Source organism: Acartia tonsa, chromosome 1 (genome assembly GCF_053477335.1).
Source record: "Acartia tonsa isolate MP-2025a chromosome 1, ASM5347733v1, whole genome shotgun sequence".
Classification (NCBI taxonomy): domain Eukaryota; kingdom Metazoa; phylum Arthropoda; class Copepoda; order Calanoida; family Acartiidae; genus Acartia; species Acartia tonsa.
The window spans coordinates 950,118-970,000 of record NC_137260.1 but is presented as its reverse complement, the minus strand read 5'-3'; the positions used below and the strand labels follow the sequence as shown (position 1 = coordinate 970,000).

General features: G+C 31.6%; 1 protein-coding gene across 10 annotated transcripts in view; it reads right to left on the bottom strand.

The window, feature by feature from the left end:
- The window catches only part of Stacl (SH3 and cysteine-rich domain-containing protein), a 242,260-nt gene that overhangs the window by 136,996 nt on the left and 85,381 nt on the right, over window positions 1-19,883 (bottom strand). For 7 of the 10 annotated variants that reach the window (XM_080169796.1, XM_080169939.1, XM_080170150.1 and 4 more), the window contains 5 exons: window positions 19,129-19,209; window positions 18,411-18,476; window positions 17,938-18,036; window positions 11,003-11,075; window positions 114-186 (listed from right to left, as the gene is read on the bottom strand). In XM_080169796.1, the coding sequence (XP_080025922.1) occupies window positions 114-186; window positions 11,003-11,075; window positions 17,938-18,036; window positions 18,411-18,476; window positions 19,129-19,209 (392 nt within the window). The remainder of the gene's footprint in view (window positions 1-113; window positions 187-11,002; window positions 11,076-17,937; window positions 18,037-18,410; window positions 18,477-19,128; window positions 19,210-19,883) is intronic. The other 3 variants (XM_080169871.1, XM_080170436.1, XM_080170220.1) reach the window with 1 other exon arrangement.

Below are 19,883 nucleotides of genomic sequence, written 5' to 3'. Positions count from 1 at the left end.
ACTTTTTTTTAAAAATCTAAAATAAGAAATTAGGTTATCAAATTTGACTCCCCTTTCCTTAAGTGCCCCTAGAGGCCTCTAGGGTTGTAGCCGCTAGTAAAAGGATATAATACCTCATCCTAGCATTCTCTGAAACAGCTCTGTCCAAAACAACTTCGCAGGTCCGAATAGGCAAGCCAAGTTCCTAAAATACAAATTTTTATGACGTCACATGGCTGATTGTGTCTATAATATGATGCAAATTATAAAATCATTATGTCTTTTTGCATTGTGAAAAAATATGTCTATCATATAATAATCACGCAACCTTTTGAAACAAACACACATAAACACACACACAAACTTTTTTTTGGAGACAATTGTTTTTAAGATTCCAAGAATGATATGAATGACAAAAAAACACATAAGTCTTTTTTTAAACAGCATAAAAATATAAATTCAACTTTCTACTGCAAAACATCACTTGTATCACTTTTTGTCCCTGAAACTTCGAGAGTTGTAGATAACTTATCATTTTTGTCTTAATCTTCTTTACATTATTGGTTTTGCAATGCTTTTAGTCTTTTCATAAGCATTTGTTTAAAAACAAGGATGACAACATCCATAAAAGCAAAGCACTGAAACGGTAGAACAAACGGACATTACCACTTGTATAGTGTCAGAACTGAATAATCATAATATAAATGTATAAGAGTCGAAGCAAAATTGTAAGTAAATTTGTTGAAAAAATGCTTGATTCAGGATAATGTTTATGGACATACTTACATTTTTAGGACTTGATTATAGAGTTGCTTCGCTTCTTACATTATACTTTGTTGTCCCAGGAATCAATATACCAAAAATCAGATCAATCGGATGATTAGATCACATTTTGGTGATGATTATAGAGTTGCTACGCTTTCTAAATCGTACCTAACTATTAAAGGAATCACCATGCAAAATTTGAAATCGATAGGACAATTCTAACATGCCTAAAATAACGAAAAAAGCTATCCATTACGGACGTACGGACGGACCGACCCTAATTATAGAAAAGCTTCGCTTTTAAAAAAATATTTATGAACACGTGAAATAAGACTCACTCTTAATTAGCAAAAAATAACATGCAATGATAAAGGTTAGAAAAGATTCAGCGAGTTTATTAAATTCAGAGACCAATTTTGTGCTGTATTTATTTTGTACATAAAGGTTGTTTTACAAATATTTAAAAATGTTTTTTTTTTTACTAAAAATGTACAAAACAAAGATATTTTTCTGGACAAATATTAGATAATCTTCAAAAAAACATTATTTTAGAGGTTATTTGCCCTTATACCTTAACAAGGATGACAACATCCATAAAAGCGAAGCACCGAAACGGTAGGACAAACGGACATTAACACTTGTATAGTGTCAGAACTGAATAATCAGAATATAAATGTATAAGAGTCAAAGCATAATTGTGAGTAAATTTGTTGAAAAACTGCTGGATACAGGATAATGATTATGGACATACTTATATTTTTAGGGCTAGATTATAGAGTTGCTTCGCTTGTAACATTATACTTTGCTGTCCCAGGAATTAATATACCAAAAATCAGATCAATCGGATGATTAGATCACATGAAAATTTGTTGTTAAAAAAGTAAAAAAATCAACATATTTAAAATGGACTTACGGACAATCTGGTAATTATTATTGAGTTGCTACGCTTTTTAAATCGTACCTAACTACTAAAGGAATCACCATGCAAAGTTTGAAATCGATAGGACAATTCTAACATGCCTAAATTAACAAAAAAAGATATCCGTTACGGACGGACGGACCGACCCTAATTATAGAAAAGCTTCGCTTTTAAAAACATTACATTCTCAGTCTATTGGGTGTAAGTCATCGTATAAATTGGTCTCAATGGAGTTTTTAAGGTGTATACATTTTCGACATACTCGATGCCTGTCATCGTATAAATTGGTATTATTGGTCTCAATGGAGTTTGTCTAGCAAGTACAATCAACAAGTAAATTATCTCTCAGAAAAAAAGTAAAAATGGTATAGATATTGAGAGATATATTATTAGATAGATATAAATTTAAGGATGATCTATGTGACATTAGTCTCTTAAATATTCTGGTACCCAAATGTTATATACAGGTTCTTTTATTTGTAATTGCCTGGATCAAACAAGTAGTGCCCATCCAATATTTGGGGGTTAGAAGAAACGAAAAAACTTTACTAAAAATAAGATTAGTAGTCAGGAATTACAACTTAAGAAAAAAAAATGATAATAGTTATTTCTCGTATCGTATTATAAACGGCTTTCCGCGGATATAGAATGTACAATTATAAGATAAAAACTAGTTTTTTTAGCCCCGTGGTGCCGAAGGCACCGGATAAAAAAACTAGTTTTAATCTTATGATTGTACATTTCTATATTCGTAGAAAACTGGATATAATACGATGCTAGACATAGTTTTTTCGTATGGATGAGAACCGGTTCCTATCCACCGGATTCGAATGAATACGAGAAACTCTGTTGAAATAAGTTCAATGATTATTTTTACTTTATTTATCAATCAAACATAGATACGTTGATAGATAGATAATGAAAAAGAAAGAAAGGTCAAAAAAGAGAAAAACTGATCTATGAACTATGATTGTCCAAGCCTGTCAAACAATAATTTTTAACTACAGTATAGGTAATTTTATTTATTATAATTTTAAATGTATACCAACCAAGAATACACAAAATTCAATTTTATATAACTATATCTTCAGTCATAATAAGGATAAACAGTAAAAACAAGAAACTTCGCAAAGTCTACTAAAGAAGAAAAAAAATGTAAGAAAAGTTTTGTTAAGACCCAATTAGGCCCTACATATGTCCAACTATGTTGTAATACCCCATTTTTGTATAATTGGACCCTCAACCCCAAGCGACGTCGAAGCTTTTTATTTATAGGTGGGTAAAATAATAGTTATTTCTCGCATCGTATTTATAAACAGCTTTCTGCGGATATAGAATGTACAATTATAAGATTAAAACCAACCAATCAAAAATTAATATAAGCACCTTGTTCATAGTTTAAATTTTGAGTATTCACATCCTTATACTAAAGTAACAGGATGTTTGTGTGTTTGTCTGTGTGTCTGTATCAAAGGATCTCGCTAACCGCTTAACCGATCGGGTTCTCCTTAACAGGGTAGATTCTCATAGGTCCCAGGAAGGTTTATAACTATTTTTGGGGAGGGTACCACCACCCTCCCAAGAGAAATCACAATAAAATCGAAAACAATTGAAATATTCCCTGATTGACCATATACAAATTATTTCTCAAATTAGATATTTAAAATAAAAATAGAAAATTTAAATGCCACTAGAGGCCTCTAGGGGAGGAAGTGGCATTGGACTGTAAATTATGTTGATATTTTATCTCATAAGTTTGATTAAAAACTTTGAAGAGTTTTATTACATCTTTATTGGTTAGATTTAACAGTATCTTTGAACCAATAATTCAAATCTAGGAAAGGGGTAATTTTGTTTGATTGTTGTTTTACGGGAGGGGTAGTTATTATTGGTCCAATGTTTAACCCATTAGTGACGAACCGGCTTTTAACGCCCAGTTCCAGAAAATGCCAAAAAAAACCGGTTCTCAGTTTTAGGATTGCATCATTCTCAGTATGAATCCCCCCTCTACTACCCTGGTTTTCATTTCCCCCTGGAGCAGGCAGTTTTGCTTACTTCTGTTTGCCGGTATAGCTCAACAAAATTTGAAAACCAAGAAAAACGAGGTGATTTTAAAATACCCCTCCTAACTTTTTTGTTTATGAAGTAAAGTTAGTGATTTTTTTCGTGAAATTTAAAGTTTATTGGAAACTACATTCATTTGTGAATTCGTTTTATTCAAATTATTATTTTTTATATGATTTTTTTATCGTTTTTCTACATTCTATATAGCTCTAGCTCGGCGTGAGTAAAGATACCCGCTAGTTTTATTGCCCTGCTCGGCGCGAGTAAAGATACCCGTCTACATATAATATCAAAAGTTTTAAAACTTCTAGGAAATGGGCTTTTTTAACCGAAAAGGGCGGTACCTATAGCCAAAATCTTAAATGTGATATAAATTGTTTTGTATGTTAGTTGTAGCTCTATCAATTACATGAGGTTATGTAGTTTTCAATTACGGATTGTATCGTAGTATTAGCTACTCTACAACTCACTTTGGACGTTCAAAAATTACATTTTTAATTTTTTGGGCCAAATAACCGGGTATTTAGGACAAAACCGGGCTTTAATGCCGGGGGAAAGCACCAAAAGACGCCAAAAGCGGTTACCTATGCTGAACGGTTTCTTTACTCGCGCCGAACCGGGTTTTATTGCAACTTTCCTGTGCACGCCACTAGAGCAAAACAAAAAAATTGGAATTCCGTTTTTACCATAAAAAGCTTCCCTGAAATTTTCAGCTCGATCGGTCCATAAAAGTGGCGCTCGGCACTAATGGGTTAAGTGAGTGGTCCTCCCATAACAAAAGTGAAAATGAATAGGATTAGATTGACCTCACCAGTCTGGATGTATCATGAAGGAAGGGATAGGTTACTAGTGGAAAATTTAGATTAACCTCACTAGTCTGGATACTTCAGGGATCTTAAGGGATAAGACAATGGGTGGTAAACTGATGGATTTCCCCAATGATGATATTCAAAATTATGTGGATACTAGTAGTAGTAACCAACCAACCAATCAAGATTTAATAAAATTAACTAAAGTTTTGAAGCCTAACAATGAAAATCTTTGGTTATATTTATTGTTCAGTGCACATTCCGGAAGAGACAGAAATTTCTAGAACTCTCTCGGAGGCGGAAACAATGGATGCCGCGTTTTAAAAGGTGGTTTTTTGGGAAAGGTCGTCTAAGATGCATTTCTTGGCAAAAGGTTCTTCAAGGACAAAAGGATTTGCACATATGCACGACTAAGGACTAAAGAAACGCTTCGCGTCCAGCACATTCAGTTATAGTTCAATGTCCCCTCCCTTCCTCCCTGTAAAACAAAATAATCTTGGATAACTATAGTAAATGTACAAACCAGAATAATCATTTTTCAAAGCATGTAATCTGTCTAATTCGCTGTCTGTTTGTTGGCTCATCTGTCTGTAATGTCTGTAAGTCTATCTGTATGTCTGTCTGTTTGTTTTTCTGCATGTCTGTCCGTCTATTTTTATGTATGTTTATCTTTCTTTCTGTCTGTCTATCTGTATGTTTGTTTGATAATCTGTCTGTTATGTCTGTATGTCTTTCTATATGTCTGTTTGTTTGTCTGTCTATCTGTCATTTTTTCTGTCTGTTTATCAGTCTGTATGTCTGTTTGTTTGTCTGTCTGTCTGTCTGTCTGTATGTCTTTCTTTTTGTCTGTTTAAATGAAATCAGCAAACAGTGCCTAATAAAATTACCACTGATACAGTATACATTTATATTGACCAATGGTAAAATATACAACGGCCTACCTTTAGTGATTTGTATTGTATTATGTCATTTTCTATTAGGCACTATTTGCTGTTTCGTCTGTTTGTCTGTCTATCTATCTAACAAAATTAGTTGGTAATTAAGGAGGAATTATCTAAAAGTTTTAGCAGCTAATAACTCTTCATATTTAAGATAAAAGTTCTGCAGATATCTAATTGAATAGAGTAACAGTAGAATCTTTTACTAATTTAATAACAGAATATACATATATGCAGGAATCCTAAGGGATAAGAAAAAAAGACAATAAATCTTTGTGCATTATCAATGATAATAAACAAAATAATTATCAAAACTATTGGTGATGAAGTTTGGACACCACTAAATGTTTAATTAAATCAAGAATTTATAAATGTCCTCAACGTTTTATGTTCTATTTTTATTCAAATATTGTAAGAATTTTACTACTAAAACATTTTTCAGTATGGCTTCGAAACCAATTGATTGGTTTACAGCCATTCTACAAAATCACGAAAGAATCTCATTGCTGCACAATTTTCACGAATATTGAAATAAAGAACATAAAATTAATAACAGTTTTGTTACCCTGGGCCTTAGGCTCTTCAGGGATAACAAAACTGGTTTTCTTCTTTATAGTCATACATATGATTATTCGCAGAATGCTGTCTATAATATTATAATAATAGTTTGAAATTTTACTGTTATAATAAAGTGGGTAATAGACTTTAGAATTGTATATAGCGTAATTGAAAAAGTTTCTAAAAAGTGTCTAATGTCCAACTTTTAGAAAAGGCATTCATTGAGAAGACTTTCCTTTATAGACAAGAATGACATCATACAAAGATCATACATATATATAATAGTAAGTAAAACAATGTCTGTCTGTCTGTTTGTCTGTCTAATGTGCAACTTTAAGAAAAGACATTCATTGATTAGACTTTCCTATAAACAAGAATGACATCATACAAAGATCATTCATCTTTAATGATAATCAGAACGATGTCTGTCCGTCTGTGTGTCTGTCTGTCTGTTTGTCTGTCCGTTTGTCCGTCTGTCCATCTGTCCGTCTGTCCATCTGTCCGTCTGTCCGTCTGTCCGTCTTTCCGTCTGACTGTCCGTCTGACTGTCTGTCTGTCTTTCCGTCTGACTGACTGTCTGTCTGTCCGTCTGTCCGTCTGTCTGTCTGTCCTGTCTGTCCGCTGTCTGTCTATCTATCTATTGTACAACTTTTAGAAAAGGCATTCATTGATTAGACTTTCCTATAGACAAGAATGACATCATCCAAAGAGCATTCATCTATATTGATAAGTAAAACGATGTCTGTCCGTCTGTCTGTCTGTCTGTCTATCTGTCTATTGTTCAACTTTTAGAAAAGGCATTCATTGATTAGACTTTCCTATAGACAAGAATGACATCATACAAATATCATTCATCTATAATAATAAGTAGAACTATGTCTGTCTGTCTGTCTAATGTACAACTTTTAGAAAAGGCATTCATTGAGTAGACTTTCCTTTAGACAAGAATGACAACACCCATCAGCAACAAAGTTTATAAATGTAATCTTAAGAAGTACTGCTAAGCTATTTTTATTTTATATATTTTCCAGTATGGCTTCGAAACTGATTAATATCCACTAGATAAAAGAAAAAGTTCTCAGCTTAATACAAAGATGCCGAAGGCCAAGGCTAAAAAAACAGTTTTAATCTTTTAATTTTAATATCCACGGAAAGCTGTATATAAAACGATGCAATCACTAACTAATATATCCCTAAAATGATATGCAAACACAGCTAAAAGAAAGACAAATTGATTTATAGAGTAAATCAGCATTGAACAGCAAAAAGTCAGCCGTTTATCTTCAAAGCAGCTCAAAAATTCATTTTTTCTCTTTGCAGTTTCTAACGAACAGACAGACAGTCAAGCTTAATTGACTTCTGAAGGTTAAAATTATTGGTTGAACAGTTTGGAAACTATTAATTTAAAAACAACTTATTGAGTTTCGAAAGTATCCAATGTTTTTAGCCAATAAATAAGATCATAAAAACTTTGGGTACCAGTGTAATTTACAATTCATTGTCTCTTATCGACATGATAATATCCCGTTTTTCTGACATTGCAAAATGGGTAATTTATTTCATTATCATTGGGAATGTGAATCAATTCATCGATCATTGTCTAATCCCCTGAAATCCCTGCCTAATTCTGATTAGATAAAAATGGAAAATTCTCAAGAACCAACCATTTGCCGACCCATTTATATGACATTGCAAAAAGGGTGATTTTATTCGTTATCATTGGGAATGTGAATCAATTCATCGACCATTGTCTTATTCCCTAAACCACTTCCTAATTCTGATTAGATAAAAAATGGTAAATTCTCAAGAATCAACCATTTGCCTACCCTTTTATATGACATTGCAAAAAGGGTGATTTTGTTCATTTAATTGGGGATGTTAATCAATTCATCGATCATTGTCTTATCCCCAAAAATCCCTGCCTAATTCTGATTAGATAAAAAATGGAAAATTCTCAAGAATCAACCATTTGCCGATTCTTTTATCTGACATTGCAAAATAACTAAAACAAAAAATGATAACTTCCATAGAAAAAAAGCTAAAATAAATCAGGAAAAAAGGTCAAAAATAAAGCAAACTCAAAATTTTTACATGCCTCCAGAAAATCAACCTTTTACTATTTTAAAAATCAGATCAAAATATGTCAATCACTCTCATAAAAATTAAAAACATAATAACAGGTTTAAATTTGATGCTTAGTCCCGGCCGACACGCTGCTGCCGAGCCCTCTTACAAAGACTAAATTGTTATGTTTAACTAATCGTCTTAGGAATCATTACTTAAAATATTTGATAAAAATTTAACATCTAATATTTAATTAGCTAAACTTCACCTACCTTAGCTTTTTGTGATTTTACAACCTTTGTCTAAAAATGCTAACTGTGCATTTTAATGAGCTGTGCCTATATAATGCGCTTGACAAAGCAGCATGTACATTTTTTAACGTATAAATGTAGAAAAGCTTCGCTTTTAAAAAACTGCCAGGATAGTCCTTTTGTATTCAAATATGATAATATTTAAAATCTTTTCTGTTAGCAAAATTTCTGATGATTAAGGAATCTCTTTTCAATAGAATATTTTAAATAAAACAAGGACGATTTGCTCAGAGCTTTGGCATGTTTCTGTAGACAGAAAAAAATGGTTAAAAGTTTGTACACTTTTATATTTAACCGATCAATCAATTTTTTAATAAATTCACTTCCTACACTAGTCACCAAAAATTTATTAGAACGTTTGTTATTTGTTGGCTCGCCAACTTTGGGGACTTTTGTTGAATTTCGATTGATTGCTTCATTAAGTTGAGTGTCTAAACATGTCAACCAATATTTGTAATCTACAGAAGGGGAAGGTTTGTTTATAATCATTGAGAAGGTACATTAATTAATCGTTCATTGGCTAATCCATTTATGTACATAGATCCCTGCACTCGATTATAAGATGTACTTTTAATTCGTAGGCTTTAAAATGTAAAGGAGGGAACAAATTGCCAGAATTGCCAGTGTCCAGGCTTTTCAAACAATAATTTTAATCTAAAGAAGGGATAAATTTGTTTTATTATAATTACGTTGTCTTATCTCTTAAGATCCTGTTTATACCACAACAATAACAAATAAATTGTAGAGTAGCTGCTAAGATGGAATTATGAGAGTCAGAATAAATTTCTGTAATTTATGCAAATAATAATCTATTTTAAAAAATTAAATCTTTTTGTCCAACTAATTTTTTGGATAAATTCACTTTTAATCTTCTGATTTAATGAACCTTTTGATTGCACAACTTTTGTAATGTTATGAGATGCACCTGATTTGGGCCAAGGCATTTCTCATTATAAAACTATTAATAACACGCATTCGACACAACAGCAGTCTCTGTTAAAAAAAATCTTGAATTATACACAATACACATACTTTAATTTCAGAAAACTTTAATGTCTCAAAATTTAGTTTTCAGTAGGTATTTCATAAATTTAACACTAAAAACTTACAAAAAATATAATGTCCTGTTAATTTTATGATTAATATTTAACAAATCATGCATATTTATAATAAAATGGGCTTCATTACAAACTAAATTGTCTTTTTTTAAATTGATCATACACCGATTTGTAGAAAAAAATCACATCACCCAAACTTTGCTATAATGTCTTAACAAAGTGTCTTTATAAACAGCAAACTCGTAGATTTTAATCATATACATATATATTTTTTGTCTCTTTTCAAATTAAAATGATCTTAAATGCATCAGTTCCACGCTTTTTTATATTGTCTTAACAAAGTATCTTATTAAAACAGTTTTTACAATAGCAACCAACATTTAAAACTCGCAATTTTTTTTATGCAATAAAACAACAAAATTAAAAATTTCAGTCTCATTTTTGTTTTGAATGTATAGCATAATTCCACGCTATTACTATATTGTCTTAACAAAGAATCATATCAAAACAGTTTTTATAATTGCAAACAATATTTCAAACTCGTAGATTTTGAAATAAACAAAAAATTGTAAGTCTTTTTTCACATACTCATGGTCTTGAATATAGAACATAATTCCACGCTTATAAAGTCTTAGTTAATCAATTTTTACAATAACAATCATTATTTGAAACTCGCAAATGTTTTTTCTTCATATACACCACAAAATAAAATTTGTCAGTCTTTTTTTCACATTAACATAGTCTTGAGCAAATATCATGCTTTTAAGCATTGCGTCTTTTACAGAAATGTCTTTAAATTCAAAACCATTAAACACTTTCACGTAGCAGAAGAATGAATTGATTTCAGATTTTAAAATTCTGTCCACTCTCAAACAGAATAAATAAGTCTTTCTTTTTTATTAAGTCTTGAAATTGGACGTAGCGGGACAAAGTATCTCAAAAATCATCCATGTGACGTCATGAAATGAGGCATTATCCATCTTTTTTCCGCTTCTCCTCTCATCTCTCTTATTTTTATGACGTCACATGGCTGATTTTTGAGACACTTTGTCCCGCTACAATTTGACGTTACATTTCCATGCTTTTGAAGCAGTTATAATGTCTCTTAAGTAAACTTTTCAAATAAGTCTTAAATTCTATTGCATATTTTTTTACACGCACAACCAGAAAAAGAAATATTTTCAAAGATTTTAATATATTTTTATCAAGAAATGTTTGTTTAAAATTGTAATTATAAAGAGAATAGTAGCTTTCAGAATATTACATTATTAAGATTCCAGTCAAAGGCGCTTATTAAGTCTAACTGTTCTTAATGTTGACAAAGCACATAGTTTGACCTATTAAGCGCCTTTGACTGGAATCTAACTCAAAACTTTATATTGTGAAAGCTGATATTCCTTTTGTGAAAAGGATATTTTTTGAAGAAAGTTTTTTTATATACCAAGAAAAAAACTGTATGAAACAAGCATCTCATGAATCAAATGGATCAAAATCTTTAAATATATCGCCTTATTTCAAAACCAAATAATTCTTTCCTTGTTTATTAGTCCTACTTGTCTGAGAACCGGTGTAATGCCACCTATCCTAGGGGCCTCCATGTATTTACCACCCTGTGCAAAAATAAAGTTTTACATGTTTTGTACTCTTTTTTGTAACGAAAAAGTAATTTTTTTTACAAATTTTTTTTACTATTTTTTACAAAAATAATGATTAATAATGGAATACATCTTACACGAAGTTTTTTTAGTTTTACAACATACATAATAATTTTCAGAGTACACTTTTACCTTAAAAAAAGAATATTTATAAAGCCAGATAAAATAGATTTAAAACAATAGTTGTACATAGATCACATATAGCAATTTCGCCTTATAATATATTTTTCAAAGCCAGAATTTAAAAAAATTGTATTTTTACGTTATTTCAATGAAATTATGTTGCCTTTAATAACATTTCACCTCAAAATGTGTAAGAAATTCTAACATAATGTTTAGTATAAAATACATATTTTGCAAAGTTTTATATATTTTTCCATGTTATTTATTTAATGTTGTTTATATGTAGAGAATCCTATTATCCCATCAATTATTCAAGTTAGAGATGGTTAATTTGGCCGGAAAAATCTTATATACTTTCTGCATGAACAATTTGATACCACCCCTCTCTGTCCAAAGTAAATAGGTCTTTTTGAATGTTGTTTTTTAAATCACCATTTGGTATTATCACAGTATACTAGGTAATAAAAATACCAAACGATTCATAAAATTGTGTAAATACTTGTCTGCTTTTATGTAGGTGATGTGCAAAAATGTGCAAACATGGTTTTCATACAGGCCCAAACGCCTCAAGTTGCGACCTTAGCACTTTACTATACCGATGACATTCCTCAAATAAGTGGATGGACTTCTTAAAGTAATAGGATGTCTGTATGTGTGTAGCTTAGAAACTTGCTAACCACTGGACCGATATGGTTTTACTTTAAAATGACGCTTCATACATGACCAGGCAATTTTTTTTTACTCTTTTGGGGGAGGATACCTACAATTTTACAAGAGAAAAAGATGCATTTTTGAGGTGGATAAATAAGAACTTCTTGTTACAATATGGAATATTACCATCCAGCCCTTTTCTCTCTGTTCATATAATTAGATATTTTATACTTCTCTAGTTACACTTTATATTTTTCCATTGCTAGCATATATTTACATGCAAAGAAGTAAGTTAAAGACAGTAGGTCATTAAGCTGATTCAAAACTAAATGGTAAAGGCTATAACCATGTAAGTTTTTAAAGTCTAGTTAGAGTATCAAAAAAGAAAATTTAAACTTATTTTCCAGTAAAGATTTAAAACTGATTAATGCCATAAAATTATGCCATACATAAAGTGCCAACAATCAATCCTATCTGCGGAAAACTGTTATAATGCGATGCGATAAATTAGTATTACAGTTTATTTGTTATTTGTTCATAAGTTATTTAACAGCTAAAAATATATCCTGTTATCATGAAACAAATACAAAAAAAATATATTTTCACGTATTCATTCGAATCCGGTGGATAGGAACCGGTTATCATCCATACGAAAAAACTATGTCTAGCATCGTATTATATCCAGCTTTCTACGAATATAAAATGTACAATCATAAGAATAAAACCAGTTTTTTTAGCTGGGGCCTTCGGCACCTCAGGGCTAAAAAAAACTAGTTTTAATCTCATAATTGTACATTCTATATCCGCGGAAAGCCGTTTATAATACGATGTGAGAAATAACTATTCTATAACCTGCGATAAATCATTACTAGGATATTTCACCAGATTTTCAAGTGCTCTGATAAAGTGAAGCTAGCAGCTGACTAAAATAACGAGAACTCTCATCCTTTTCCCAATACCCTTCCCTCCTTCTGGGTGAACAAACTGATTAATAAATGAGGGACCTATTAGCAACCTTAACCCCTTACAGTCGGGCCCCTTGCCGCACCTTAATCTCAGATTTTCATGTGCTCTGATAAAGTGAAGCTAGCAGCTGACTAAAATAACGAGAACCCTCATTCTTTACCCCATACCCTTCCCTCCTACTGGATGAACAAACTGATTAATAAATGAGGGACATATTAGCAACCTAAATAACCACAAATTTTTAATATATCCTATATCCAGTTTTATTAAAAGTAATAGACAGCCAAAAATACATTTATGAAACAAATACAAAAAAAAACTATTTTCTGTAATATAAAATTGAAGCATAACCTAAAGAAAAAAAAACAACATGTCAATTTGTTAGACATTTATTTAGGAAAAAAATCAGGAGTTTGCAGATAGTTAATTCTTATATAAAAGCAACCGGAGAAAAATGAAGCATCTCATTAGTCCTTCTTTCCAACTCTCTCAATGGCTGAATGCTTATCTTGACTTAAACAGGTTAGGAACTATTGGATAAAATTATCCTAGTTGGCATTGATGAGTCTTTTGACCATAAACAAACTATTGCATTTTGGAATTATCATATTTGAATTAAAATAAAGATTGATTTATATTTAATTCATCTATCCCTGTATGTCTTTAAGATGAGATACAAATGTATTTTCTTTATTTTAAGGTGAACATTATAAAAAAAGATGATATATGTATAAAAGTACTTTGGAATTTTGAAGTTTTTTTAAGTAATCGTTAAAGAAGAATATCCAATAACTTAAAATTGTTGGGTTTTGAATAAACGATTTCATTTTGGGGAAATTTTGCTTATGTATAAGCTATTATATTTATAAAAGAGTCAGCGTATTTTTCTACCCTCTTCTCTCTGTTTTTCTTACAAAGATCCTAGATGCTAGCGGAACAGCGAACAATGTTCTTTTAAAGTCTGTAGCTTCAAATGATTGGATGTAGGGGAAAAATTGTCGTCAATTCAGTTGCTATTTACCTTGTCATTTATCGGTCAGTTCGTTTATCAATTAAAGTTTTACTTTATAAGAATACATGAAAATCTGGTTTAAGATCCAAGTAAAAATATACCCATTTCTAAATGTATGTGTTAAAAACTCATAATTATTGTCAGTTAGACTTGAATATTTTAATCATCTTATATGTACATTTAGCTTTTCTTTTTAATGAACGCAATTAAAGTATGATCTAGCTTCTGACGGCTCTGTTTTCGAATGAGGGTATCGGAAAAAAAGCCTGAAACTATTTTAAGAAAAATTTTCAAAGATTGAACAGCCTAAAACCATCTCTGAAAAACAAACAAAAACCTTTATTACTCTATACAATAGGATACACATTTAACACTTTATTATCTAAACATATATCTTTCATAAAGTTGACAGTTGTCCGCGAATAGAAAAATAAAATTTCAATAGTTCTTGTATTTAGGCCCAAAGTCACTGAAAAATGGGCCAAAAAATGTTTTTATTTTATTTTCAGTAGACAACCTGCTCTTTGCACGTCCCTATTTGAAAGTAAGGAAAACATTTAGAATAAATTTGAATAAGTTGTCTGTATGTATAATTAGATATTAAAAAAGTTAGTTCCTATTATGTACTAGAATAGTGATATATATTCAGTGATTTTAATTTAATAATGTTATGTGAGTTATTATTCTATTATATAAGGGAGTAAGCATGTTTTGTCTGTAGCAAAGGCTCTCGCTATCCACTAAACCGATATGGTTCTCCTTTACAGTGCAGCTTTTTAATGGTCCTGAGATGGTATTTGGTTATTTCATTTTTAAAAATAAATCTATCTGGGTATGGTTTTATAATATTTTTCTGCCCTTCCAAATCCCTTCGAATTTAGACCCCACGCTATGGTATTATCTAAAGTAGTAAGGTTTTTGTTTGATTGTCTGTTAAGATTTCGCCAACCACTGAATCGTTGAGATATTAATCATAAGAAAGCTTTACATAGGTTGAATTATTTTAGGCTTTTTCATTTTTACCCAACCCATAAATCGAATACCTAAAAAGTCTTATATCTATAAGTAAAAAAGTTTGATTGTTCTAAGGCCAAGGCATTCCCTTTTATATGATATAGCAGCATGTATTTAAATGATTCAAATGGATAATATTGTATCGTATTATAGACAGCTTTCCGCAAATATTAAAATTATAAAAATTAAAACCAGTTTTGTTACCTACAAGAGGCTGAATTTAAAATTCGAGGAAAATAGTCTGTAATATGATGCGTTACAAAAATTTTTGATATATCTGAGAACCGTTTCTAATCCAGTGGTTATTAATCGGTTTCGAAGCTAAGCTGGAGGAAAAAAAAATATTAGTATGTAATATGTATGTCCCATACCCTTAAAATTCCAACTAAAAACTTTTCTCGCTTGTGTTCAAAGTTGTTCTTTAATCCATAAACCTAGAAACTTTAAATTGCTGGTATGGCAGCCGCGAGTTAGCCGCCGATAAATAGCAATCGCTTTGTTTGTAAGTTTTTTTTTGGAGATCTACGATAATCTATAATACAAAGTAGCTTGATGTCTGTCTGTCCTTCCGTCCGTCTGTCCCTAAAGATCTCAGTAACCACTGAACTGATTGGATTCTACTCTTCAGGGTATATACCTATTGGTCCTGTGGTGGTTTTAAGCATTTTTCTTGGGGGGTGGGACACCCCAACCCCCAAAAAAACAAAAAAATTCCCCAGGGCAGTTCCAATTTTTTTCCCGAAAATTTTGAAATTGATACTGGGACAGCTCCAATTTTTTTTTAATTACCTCTTGGGGCAAAGCCCCTAGAGGCTAGGGGCGAAACCGCTAGTTATTTATATAATCCTAAATGATATAACCAACAGAATATGTGTCTGTCTGTGTCTTTAAGGATCTCGAAAAACGCTTAACCGTTATGGTTCTCCTTTAGAGTGAACCATCTAATAGGTCCAGGAAATGTGTAAAACTAAGGGTACCTCAACCCCCCCCCCCTCCCCCCAGAGAAATCACCCCTGAATAAAAATCTACCAAACCAAAGAAATATTTTTGTTTTAGTTTTTCTTTTTGAAACTAAAATTTAAATTAAAAACTTACAAACCGCCAGCATAAAGGAGTTTTTTTTTAATGGTAGCTACCTGATACGGCTAACGAACTATGCTTTCAAGTTTAACCAGTTTGCGTATTATAATATAGTACTAGCTACAAGTTTATAAACTTATTTCATAGAATATCAATGTAGAATAGTTATTTCTCGCATCGTATTATAAACAGCTTTCCGCGGATATAGAATGTACAATTATAAGATTAAAACCAGTTTTTTTAGCCCCGAGGTGACAAAAAAATTGTTTTAATCTTATGATTGTACATTTTTATATTCGTAGAAAGCTGGATATAATTCGATGCTAGGCGTAGTTTTTTTCGTATGAATGAGAACCGAATCCTATCCACCGGATTCGAATGAATTCGAGAAAGATAATTTACTTTAATCATAAATAGAAGAACAATAATAGGAAGGTTTGCCTGTTATTAAATCACAGATAATGACATTTTTAGGCTAGAATGGTAATTTGAAAATTAAAGAATTATTTATTTTTAATCCTTTTATATAAAAGACTGTAGTCTAATGGATATAGGATAAAAGTGGATATATTGACAGGGAAAAATTTGTCGACAATTTAGCTTGCTAATATGGACCTCAATTATTGGTAAGATCTTTCATCCAATAGAAGAAGAGAGGATGAGGAGAGGAGGTGAATCGTTATTTAAGCCAGCTACGAGCTTCACTTTATCAGAGTACATGAATATCTGGTGCAAAATCCATGTAATAATATAGTCTATTTGATATCTATAATGTTTTCTATTAAATATTTTTCTATGATTTGTTTATTAAATATAGATAGACAACGAGGATAGTATAAACTTAAATATAAACTTTAAACTTTATGTAAAGCTTGTATATCTATAATAGAAAGTAGAACGATGTCTGTCCGTCCGTCCGTCTGTCCCTTAAGATCTCGGTAACCACTGAACCGATTGGATTCTACTCTTCAGGGTATATACCTATTGGTCCTGTGGTGGTTTTAAGCAATTTTCTTGGGGGATGGGACACCACCAACCCCCCAAAAACAAAAAAATCCCCCCCCCATTTTTTTTTAGGAGATATCCTTGGTCCTTTTTTTTGGTAGGAGATATCCTTGGTCTTTTGTAGAAGATTTCCTTTGTGGAAGATTTTCTTTGTAGAAGATTTCCTTGGTCCTTCTTATTTTTTTACGAATTTCACCTTACACTTTTTTTATCATCTCTTGGGTCAAAGCCCCTAGAGGCTAGGGGCGAAGCCGCTAGTATTAATTATAACTAAACATTACATAAAATCATGTTAAATCGTCTCTTATATAAATCGATAAATTATTACTTGGATGTTGCACCAGTTTTTAATGTACTCTCATAAAAGTAATTCTCCCAGCAAGCTAACTTAACGATACCCCCCATTCACCACATTTACCCTACCCCCTCCCCTCCTACTGGATGAACAAGCTGATCAATAAATGTTATATTAGCAACCTAAATTGTAGACAAATTATCCATTATTAATATATCTACGTATTCTATCCTGATTATATCTTTATTGAGCTACTAACAGACATTTATAATTATAGAGTAGCTTCGCTACTAAAAATATTATTAGACATACTTTTTGTGATGAATATACTTTTTAAGATAAAATTATGTGTAATAAACAAAATTAATTGGGGTCAACGGGTATGACAAGCTTAAAGGGGACAAAATTAACATTTTTAATCTATGTACAAAAAAAATCTAATAAGGTTAAGTGCTACTAAATAAATCTAGCTAAAAAGTGTTCTACTAAAAAAAACACAAATTTACTATTTTTTCAATTAATATTCAGGTATTTAATTTCTTTCAAATTAATCTTTTAAAAAGGGGGGGAAAAATAAGAATATTCTAAATAAATATTAAAGTAAGGAAAGGCATATTTAAGGATAAACTACGGCTTCCAAAAAAAGGAAACCAAAGTCCAAATGTACTTACATTGCTTCCAACGTCTTTAGATGGGACAGGTAGGAAAGAATGGCGGGTTATGGGCACAAAGTCGGGCAGGTGAAGGCTGGCCATAAACTGATTCAAGTCCTGAAACATATACAATTGTTTTATTATTTTCATCAATGAATGTATAAGAATAGATCTATACTCAAGACAGCTACTGACCCAGTTGAATGAGACCCTTTTCGTCTACTAACAAATTGAATTATTGTCTAAAGTAGCTGTGTTTATATTTACGACGTCATTGTTAGTTATTCAAAGAGCCAATTGAAAGTCAACACTAACCCCGTGAGTGTATAGTTAAATATAGCTCGTGTCCCCTCTATTATTTTACTTTAGTGGAAACACTAACATACATACACAATTACACATCACTACTTTCCTATTTTATAAATTACATATAAAGAAATCTGTTTTATAGATATTACTGAACACACACCATGCCAAACAACTACATATACCTGTTCCGGGTTAATCTGTTGGGTCAACGCAGCAACCTTGTTCCAGCGAGCGGTCATTCCAGTGGTCTAAATAATCGGTCATTAGCGGTCATATCGGTCACGGAAAGATTAAATAGATTACATCCTATTAAATCAAACGGGCAACGACAACAACCTTTTCTGTTAAAAAAAACCCGGGGTATTAGGTTAAGTAACACCCAATAAATAACCAACTCCTTGATTGCACGACCCTTGTATGTAAGTCCTAACTGTGCATGACAAGGAGTTGCGATTATTTCCCCCTGCTCTATCTATAAATGTCGTTCATCTGACATAGCAGCAGTAGAAATCTTAGTTATGATGCGGTGTTAAGCTGAGATTCAAACTCGTCAAATCTCCGACAACAACCGTATGCGCAATGTATTAAAAAATCCCATTGTCGTTGATTTATGTAAAATTGAATATAATAGAAATCTATATGAAAACAAAAATAGAATAGTTATTTCTCGCATCGTATTATAAACGGCTTTCCGCGGTTATAGAAAGTAGATTAAAATTTTTTTTTTTTAGCCCCGAGGTGCCGAAGGCACTGGCTAAAATATCTGGTTTTAATCTTATGATTGTACATTTTTATATTCGTAGAAAGCTGGATATAATACGATGCTAGACATAGCTTTTTCGTATGGATGAGAACCGGTTCCTATCCATCGGATTCGAATGAATACGAGAAAAAACTTACCTTCTCAGCGATTGTTTTGGCACCCTCTGTGAGACTGTCCATAACAACAGCTGACACATCTTGGTATACATCATCCAGTTCCTAAATTTCAATATTATAAATTGTCATGGCACCTTTAGTTAGATCATCCAGTTTCAATATATTAACATTATCAATTACCATGGCACCTTTAGTAAGGCCATCTCTCTTGGTATACGTCATCCAGTTCCTAAATATCAACATTATAAATTGCCATGGCACCTTTAGTTAGATCATCCAGTTTCAATATATTAACATTATCAATTACCATGGCACCTTTAGTAAGGCCATCTATCTTGGTAAACATAATCCAGTTCTTAAATATCATCATTATCAATTTTCATTGTAGTTATACTAAGATCCTCCGGTTTCTAAATATTAACATAATCAATAGCCATGGCACATTCAGTAAGATTATTAAGTTCCTAAATATCAGCAGTGTCAATTGTCATGGTACCTTTAGTAAGATTCTCCAGTTCCTAAATAACAAATTGTCAATTTTCATGACACCTTCGTTAAGATTATCCAGTTCCTAAATAACAAATTGTCAATTTTCATGACACCTTCGTTAAGATTATCCAGTTACTAAAAATCAACTTTGTCAAATATCATGGTACATTCACGAAGATCATCCAGCTCCTAAATATCACAATGACAGTTGTTATGACACCTTCTGTAAAATCTAAATATCAACAGTGTCAGTTGTTAGATAATCCAGTTCCTAAATATCATCTTTA